The 9,171-nt window shown below is 48.3% G+C and overlaps 1 protein-coding gene across 1 annotated transcript; it reads left to right on the top strand.

Annotated features, from left to right (window-relative positions):
* The first annotated feature begins 1,443 nt into the window (after nt 1-1,443).
* LOC109753985 (copper-transporting ATPase HMA4) lies at nt 1,444-7,548 on the top strand. Its single transcript, XM_020312909.4, has 9 exons — nt 1,444-1,833; nt 2,408-2,667; nt 3,392-4,137; nt 4,365-4,836; nt 4,919-5,086; nt 5,570-5,824; nt 5,988-6,110; nt 6,274-6,759; nt 6,842-7,548. The coding sequence occupies exons 2-9, from the start codon at nt 2,410-2,412 to the stop codon at nt 7,274-7,276; spliced, it is 2,943 nt and encodes a 980-aa protein (XP_020168498.1). The 5' UTR covers nt 1,444-1,833; nt 2,408-2,409; the 3' UTR covers nt 7,277-7,548.
* The last annotated feature ends 1,623 nt before the right edge of the window (nt 7,549-9,171 follow it).

Raw genomic sequence — 9,171 nt, 5'->3', positions numbered from 1 at the left:
GAAAGTTGCAGATCTGCGGCCCTTCGTCGCGGGTGGCCGGATTTGGCTTTTCCGGGCGCCGGTGGCTGCGCCAAGCGATGGAATGCTCGGGGAGCACCTCGCGCAGCCCCGGCAAAGTCCCATCGCCGCATGCAGGTACGGGTTCGTCCTGTCGCCGCCGCCGACGGTTTGCTGGCATGGATTCGGCTGGCCGTCCGCCGGGCTCGGCGCTCGCGCAGAGGCTCTGTGGCTCGCCGATGCCGCTCATATAGTGCGACGACTGCACGCGGACAGTGCTGCGGCTAACTTCGGGCACGACGAAGCACCCCGGATGGGTGTTCTTCAAATGCGAAAACGACGGGGTACGTGTTGTTTTCATTCGGCTTTGGCACCGCATTCTTTGGTTCAATTGTGATAGCTCATTTCGAACATCATCATGTGTGTAGGAAGATGGATGCTCATTTTCGTTTTGGGAAGACGAATACATTGATTTATTGATAGAAAGAAACTTAATAGACGTTTGTGCACTCCTTAGTAGAATCGAAGGCAATGAAGCGGCTGCATGTGCAACTAGAGGAGAAGCAACCTCTACTTCTTTAGAACCAAAAAAGAAGAATGAAGAATGAAAAATCAAGAATCCACAGATCAATAATGAATGCATGAAGAAGATATTGGTCCAACTAGTGGGAGCAGTTATTGAAGTTGGAAATCTTCTAAAATGCATAATTGTGATTCTTGTTTTCTTTGGTCTTGCTATTCTAGCAAAAATTTGGTGATGTACTATGTATCCAATGTTGTTGAAAAAGCAAAGAAATGCATTATCTTGTGTCAAATTGAGGTGCAAATTTAGGATTTGCGGGCCGACGGGAGCGGCGGCAGACCAGACCCCGCAAAGCCGACCTGTAAAAGAGCATATTCCGCGAATATCCTTTTATACGGGTCCATTTTGCAGGGTCTGCCTCCACATCCGTCCGCGCCGGCCCAAGGTGTTGCCGCGATCTGATACGTTCAACGGTAATGATTTCACCTTTCGTGAGCCACATTGGAGGTCCACAAAGCTTATCTGCGATGGAGCCACTTTCGAGCTTAGGTGTGAAGATGATCCGTCATTTTTTCCTTCGGTTGCTGTTGTGGTGGTTCCAGAGGCAGGTGATGGGTGTTAAACTGTTGATGCGAGGACTATGTGTCTTGATTGTAATTTTACTTCTTAACTGTTGTTCCTTTGTGTAAAAGATAGCGTTTTACTGTCTTTTCAGTTTTACTAGGTCGGTTTGTAGGTAACTTGTATTATATAATTCTTACGATATAAATGAGTCACATACTACCATAAAAAGAAATATGTGCAGAGTTTGAAAAGGTGGAGATGCTTCAGAGGGGCATACGGGCAAAAACTGAAAGACGAGCGGGCAAGAACCAAAAAACACGGAGGAGGATAGAAAAGGAGCGGCGAAAGCGATGGCCACCAACGACCCGACCGAGGGAATCCAAAACCAAATCAAACTCAAACCTCAAACGCCACCGGAGCCAAATAAAACCCGCAAAAGCCACCGCATTCCCATCGAAATTGCAGCAAATCCGAACGAGTCATCAAATCAAAATTTTATAAAACAAACAAGGACTACAGGCGGCCAGAGTACCCGGCCACCTCGCCCTCGTCGCCGCCTCCTCCTCTTGCCGCGGGCGGCCTGCTTCACGCCGCCTCCTCCCGCGCCTCCGAGTCTTCTACTCCCTCCCCTCCCCTCCCATCCCATCCCATCCCGTCCCCTAATCCCTCCACAGCCGCGCGCGCGTGCGGACGAACCCTAGAGCCCGCCGCAGCCTCCTCTGCAGCCCCTTCCGTCGCCGGATACAGAGGTAACCACCGCCACCGCCCCCCGGCGCCGCCACCGCCAAGCTTTTTGGCTGTTTGTCTCGTGGGTTTTTTTGATTTCGCTCTCTGGTACGCGGTTCTGTTGTGTGGAGTTGCCGCCCCAGTATTTTTTTATTTTCAGTCTCCCTGTTAAATTTGGTGCTTCGAGCTGTTTGCGCGCGCGTCAGCGGTGGTTGTTTCTGAGACTTCAAACTTGCACGGCACTTCGTTTGGTTTGGTTTGGTTTAGGCGCGGAGCAAAATCTGCTGCATGATTTACGGGTAAAAACAAATCGTTGAGGAAACTAATGTTTCGCAATTTAACACGCCGTTATTCGGCTGAAGATTTGGGGGAAAGCAGCAGCTCTGCTTAGTACCAGTCACCTTGATTTTACCGTGTTCATGGTTTGTCCAAACCGTAGGCTGTCTGTACTTCTAATGCAGATTGCTGCCGCCACTCTGTCACATAGATAGAAGAACAGTATTTGCACTCCATTAATAGGTTCTGACGAGTGTCTTGGACGTGGGTTCTTGATGCTCTGCTACTTCCATGATGTTGTTCTGACCAATTCTGCAACAGGAATGGAGCAGAATGGAGAGAGCCATCTCAAGGAGCCGCTTCTCCATGCGGCGGATGGCGCTTCTGCCGCTGCCGCCAGGGTATCCCCGCGGAAGGAGAGGACTACAAGGAAGGTCATGTTCAATGTCCGGGGCATGTCATGCGGTTCCTGTGCCGTCTCGATAGAGACGGTGGTGGCAGGATTGAAGGGGGTCGAGAGCATCCAGGTCTCAACCCTTCAGGGCCAGGCTGTTGTTCAGTACAGCCCGGAGGAGACCGATGTAAGATTTCCTTGAGCTGATGCTCGTCTTCTCATCACTGTATTTTTTATTTTTTCAATATGGAGGTCCTTAGTACTTGCTATGGAAATATCTGCATATTGTCATAAATGGGGTAAAAAGAGGGAAGCCAAATACATGTGGTAGCTTCTTTTTGTCCTGTTGTTAATCCAAGTTATCAGTTTTCACTAGGGACATATTTGCACATGTATTTAGTGTAAACGGGAAATGTTTGGTTTCAGGAGATGAATTTTATCCTACAAATCCTCATTTAGCTGCCAGGTCAACTTTATCTTATCTTTCCCTTGATATTCAGTTTTAAGACCCACACCTTTGTACCACCAACTATTTTAACTACCTTTTGTTGGTGTGGGCCAATCTCTTGACAGCGACTGCCCAATCATTGGACTGTCAAACATTGTCAGATAGTTTAGTTCATAAATGAATTGCCGAGGAACTATATCCTCTCCACGATGAGTATACCTCAATTATATATTCTTAGAGAATTTTGAGCATAAATGAACTGCCAAGGAACAATGCAGCCTTTCTTTCTTCATACTGTGATTTTTTTACTAGCAATTTTAGTAGATTTATATTTATGAGCATGCACTTTCAGTTCAGTAAACTCGAGTCTGCATTGATGCATTCTCCACAAAGTAATGCCGAAAATGCTGCACCGTTGGTATAATTTGCTATATTTTCTCAGTTAAGATTCTTGTTCTCACAGGCAAGAACCATAAAAGAAGCTATTGAGGATATCAACTTTGAGGTCGATGAACTCCAAGAACAAGAAATTGCCGTATGCAGGCTCCGGATAAAAGGAATGGCATGTACAAGCTGTTCTGAATCTATTGAACGGGCACTTCTGATGGTACCTGGAGTTAAAAAAGCTGCAGTGGGGCTTGCCCTAGAGGAAGCCAAGGTGCACTTTGATCCAAATATTACCAGCCGTGATTTACTAATCGAGGCTATTGAGGATGCTGGATTTGGAGCTGATCTCATTAGTTATGGGGACGATGTGAACAAAATGCATCTAAAACTTGAGGGTGTGAGTTCTCCAGAAGACACCAAACTCATTCAGTCGGTACTGGAAACTGTAGAGGGAGTGAATAATGTTGAATGGGATACATCAGGTCAAACAGTTACAGTTGCATATGACCCTGATGTCACTGGTCCACGATTACTTATTCAGCGCATTCAGGATGCTGCAGAACCCCCTAAATGCTTTAATGCCAGCTTGTACTCACCACCAAAGCAAAGAGAAGTAGAACGCCACCATGAAATTATGAGTTACAGGAACCAATTTCTTTGGAGTTGCCTCTTTTCAGTTCCTGTGTTCCTGTTCGCGATGGTTCTGCCCATGCTCCCTCCTTCTGGAGATTGGCTGTTTTATAAAATCTACAACAACATGACGGTAGGTATGCTACTGCGGTGGTTGCTATGTTCTCCAGTTCAGTTCATTATTGGTTGGAGGTACAGTCTCAACCTGGCAACAACATCTTGATGTTGATTCCTTCTCTCTGAAAAAATGTTAAGCTCTTTTGTTTCAAAAAATGCAATTATATAAAGGTATCATGCTGTTTGGGAATGATAGAAGTACTGCAAAAGTTGTCAAACGATGCTGCTTTACAATTTCTTCACTGCAATCTTATGCTACAGCATGTGTCTTACGTATTTCACTTTGTATTGATAATTGTCAGATTTTACGTTGGAGCTTACCATGCACTGAAGCGAGGGTACTCTAACATGGATGTGCTGGTTGCTTTGGGAACAAATGCTGCGTACTTCTATTCTGTGTACATTATTGTGAAGGCACTAACATCAGACACGTTTGAAGGGCAAGATCTTTTTGAAACTAGTTCGATGTTGGTATCTTTTATATTGCTGGGAAAATACCTTGAGGTGGTGGCAAAGGGGAAGACATCAGATGCTTTGTCAAAGCTGACAGAACTTGCACCAGAAACAGCTGTACTTCTCACACTGGAAAAGGATGGAAGTGTCATTTCAGAAGTGGAGATCAGTACCCAGTTACTTCAAAGAAACGATTTCATTAAGATTGTCCCTGGTGAAAAGGTCCCAGTTGATGGTGTTGTCATCAAAGGCCAAAGCCATGTTAATGAAAGTATGATAACTGGGGAAGCAAGGCCCATTGCAAAGAAACCGGGAGATAAGGTTGGTATTTTTGGATTCCGATTGCCTCATCTGATGTTATTTATCATGTACTGTCCTGATGCTTCAATTGTCTTTTTTAAAGGTTATTGGTGGTACTGTAAACGATAATGGTTTCATAATTGTTAAGGCCACCCATGTTGGGTCAGAGACGGCTCTGTCACAGATAGTCCAGCTAGTTGAAGCTGCTCAACTTGCAAGAGCTCCAGTACAGCGGTTGGCAGACAAGATTTCACGGTTTTTTGTTCCAACTGTAAGTTATCTGTTATTTTCTCCTTAAATTTGCTCCTGCTATGTTGCTCTGCATCATCTTTTGCATAATCAGAGCATGGTCAGAAATTACCTACCCTTGTGGTTCATAATTGGTTACAGTAGTAGTTTGTCGGTATCAACATTATGCAAATGTGATGTACATGACCAATATGAGTAGTCAGCCTAGACTCGGCTAGCATTCAGCTGAAGACCTTGTATGTGCTACCGGCTGGCTACCCGGGTTCTATTGTATACTCCTGTTTTGTGAACTTGTCAAGATCAAATTTGTTTATTTGATTTAGTAACTATCTAGTTTAACCTTGTTCTTTACTGAGCTGATTAGTTTTCCAGCAGTAAACAGTAGGTTCATTGTGGGAAATCATACCCTGCTTGATACGTACAAATGTTCTAGTATGATATTTGCTGCCAGGCTATCTCTTGAGAGAAAACCTTTCTCATATTGATTGTTTCTTCTCATTTTAAGGTTGTGGTGGCTGCATTTCTTACATGGCTTGGCTGGTTCATACCCGGGCAACTTCACCTCTACCCTCAGCAATGGATTCCAAAGGCAATGGATAGTTTTGAGCTTGCTCTGCAGTTTGGAATATCTGTCCTAGTCGTTGCATGCCCGTGTGCTCTGGGATTAGCTACCCCAACTGCTGTTATGGTTGCTACTGGAAAAGGTGCTTCTCTAGGTGTTCTTATCAAAGGTGGCAATGCACTTGAGAAAGCTCACAAGGTAATCTTGAAACTTTTTGTGCTAGCTTGTGTGTGTGTGTGTGTGTGTGTGTGCTCGTGCGATACAGACTCCAGTGTAAGGAGTATGTTTTTCTTCTCCATATAAATTCTACTGTGGTATACTAACACACACTGGACCACCGTTTTGATCTCTCTGTTTGCAGATTAAAACTATCATATTTGATAAAACTGGAACCCTGACTAAGGGTAAACCTTCTGTTGTTCAAACAAAGACCTTCTCCAAGATACCACTTCTAGAATTGTGTGATTTAACTGCCAGTGCTGAGGTTGGTTTGTTAACCACTTGTCATTTTCCGCATTTATGTTGGCAGACACCATATGATACGTTCCTACTTATTATTATTCTGTTGTTATAAACTTTTTTTTCCTCCTTTTTTGGGTGTCTGGCTCTAATTTTCTCTTTAACTTGAAAAATTGTGACTTTGTCAGGCAAACAGTGAGCATCCTCTATCAAAGGCTATTGTTGAATACACAAAGAAGCTCAGAGAACAGTATGGATCTCCGAGTGATCATATGATGGATTCCAAAGATTTTGAGGTGCATCCAGGGGCAGGGGTCAGCGCGAATGTTGAAGGCAAGCTGGTTTTGGTTGGGAACAAACGGCTCATGCAAGAATTTGAAGCTCCAATGAGCTCTGAAGTGGAGGAATACATGTCTGAAATGGAGGATCTTGCCAGGACCTGTGTGCTTGTTGCGATCGATAGGGTTATCTGCGGAGCTCTTGCCGTATCGGATCCTCTGAAGCCTGAGGCAGGACGCGTCATTTCACACCTTAGCTCAATGGGCATCACAAGCATCATGGTGACGGGCGACAACTGGGCTACAGCCAAATCCATAGCAAAGCAAGTCGGGATCAGCACCGTATTTGCTGAGATCGATCCAGTTGGAAAAGCTGAGAAGATCAAGGACTTGCAGGTACGACGGTCTTTTCTCTTTTCGGCAGGGATTATTACCTGGCATTACATTTTGCATTCCTGCTTACTCCATTCCCGCACAGACGCAAGGACTGGCGGTGGCGATGGTCGGCGACGGGGTGAACGACTCGCCGGCCCTGGCCGCAGCGGACGTGGGCATGGCCATCGGCGCGGGCACAGACGTTGCCATTGAGGCTGCCGACATCGTCCTGATGAAGAGCAGCCTGGTGGACGTGATCACCGCCATTGACCTCTCGCGGAAGACCCTCGCCAAGATCCGGCTCAACTACGTCTGGGCCCTGGGCTACAACGTCCTGGGCATGCCGATCGCTGCTGGCGTCCTGTTCCCGTTCACGGGCATCCGGCTCCCCCCATGGCTTGCCGGGGCCTGCATGGCCGCCTCGTCGGTGAGCGTCGTCTGCTCGTCGCTGCTGCTCCAGCTCTACAAGAAGCCGTTGCACGTCGAGGAGGCGCCGATGACGGCAGGACCCGGCGATGGTGGCTCGAACCTGGTGTGAGGAGCACACGCCCGTTCTGGCCTCCGTCTCGCGGTGCTACTGACGAAACTGTTGCTGTCAACGTTGCTCGAACCTGGTGAAACTGTTGCTCGAACCTGGTGTGGGCTGCAGCTATTTGCTGGCATGCACCTTGAACTGACGCCGATTGAAAACGCCCTGTTTGCTGTGGCCCTCCTGATTGATTCGTGTGCATATGTAATTTCACGCAACCCTTTTCCTTTTGTGCGGAATGATTTTTTATATATAATAATATGGGAGGTTTATCCTTGAAACGGAACTATTCATCAGATTGTTCCATCATTGGCTAACAGACTCTCAAAACGGACATTGTATTTGTCCGCAGACTGGTCCGGACCAATTTGCGGATGTGGATGCGGACACTGATGTCGGCAATCCAATCATACCCATATACATTTCAAAACTGATTTGAACAAATTGGACTATGTTCATGCAAACAGGACGATTTCCATTTAAACCGGATTAAATTCATTACATTTTTGACATACTTCAATAAACAAAAGCATCCGGAAGTTAACTAGTCTAAATCTTCACCGGCAGCCATGAGCCCTAGAAAGCGTTTGACCTCCAAGTCCTTGTTGTTCCCCTTCGTGTTCACATCCGACCCCTTCGTTGTTCCCCTTTGTGTTCACGTCCGACGACTGTGAGCCACGGGCGGTCACTGGCATAGGACATGGGACATGAGGTGTCGCCGTCTCGCATGCCCTACTCCTTGTCGCAGTCCGCGACCTGGCCGTCACCAATGGAGGTGAGGTTGGCGATGAATGTGGATGGGCCAGCCTCGTGGCGCCAGCGGGACTAGTTAGCTCGTGGCGCCAGCGGGACTAGTTAGCGGCGTGAATGACACGTGGTTGCCTGCGTCCATGGCTGCGGCCGTCGCGCGAGCGTTGCACGCGGCCTCGTAGAGCGCTCGCTGCTCCTCACGAAGTTCGGGTTTTCCGCCACCATGGTTGTCATGGCCTCCTCGCTCGTGAACTCATCATAGATCTGGCCCTCCGCCAGCCGGTGATGTGCGAGGAGATTGAGGTTGTAGCGTTGCTCCTCCTGCGCCTGCAGGAACGCTGGCACCGGCTCCACCTCCCCCATGACGGCGTTGAAGTGCGCCTGCGCCTGCTCCATGGCGAAGTCGGCATGGACCGGCGCGGCAGGGGCCCCGGCTCATCATCGAAGGCCTCCTCCATCGTCGGGTCATCGTCTGAGACCTCCGACGAGCTCACTGGCATGACAACCTCTATCCGCCGCACACAGCGACCCTGCTAGCCGACCGCAAGGGCGACTATTTCGTGATTTTCTCCGTCGTGAGGCTAGCCACAACATGCTAGAGCTCGCTGTCATGGTGAAGGTGGTGTGGTGAGGAGGAGCAGGAGCAGAGGTGGTGTGGTGCGGATCGTGCCGGTGTGGTCAGGTATAAACAACAGGCACCGGTCAGCCCAAGCGATGGGTGTTTGAATGAGGATGCTCAAGTGGGTTTTTTGGCTGGCACGCCTGTTTAATGCCGAAAGACGAACGGTGGGGCAGCCCGTTTGGAATGTGGTAGATATCTATCCCTTCCCATCCCGTCCCGCTCAATCTCGTTGCTCCGGCTTTGAACGGCCGCGGAGACCGGGAAGCGGCGCACCTGTTTAAATGCCGTCATGAATGCGACGCCGGCGCTCTGGAGTGAGGCTGAACGGCATGAATGTGTGGCAACTGCTTCGCGCGAGAGAGGGTGCTGACACGGAAGAGGTTTTCGAGTGGGCCAGGGTGTCTGACGCGCGCGTGACAGCGGTTCGGACGCCCGCAAAGTCCCTCTGGTTTGTGAGGTACCGCATTGGATAACAAATTGGGTCCAGACCGCTCGTTCGAACGGATGCGAGCAGTTTAGGGGTCCGGCCGTT

Source organism: Aegilops tauschii, chromosome 6 (assembly GCF_002575655.3).
Source record: "Aegilops tauschii subsp. strangulata cultivar AL8/78 chromosome 6, Aet v6.0, whole genome shotgun sequence".
Taxonomy (NCBI): Eukaryota; Viridiplantae; Streptophyta; class Magnoliopsida; order Poales; family Poaceae; genus Aegilops; species Aegilops tauschii.
This window is presented reverse-complemented; position numbering and strand designations above follow the sequence as displayed.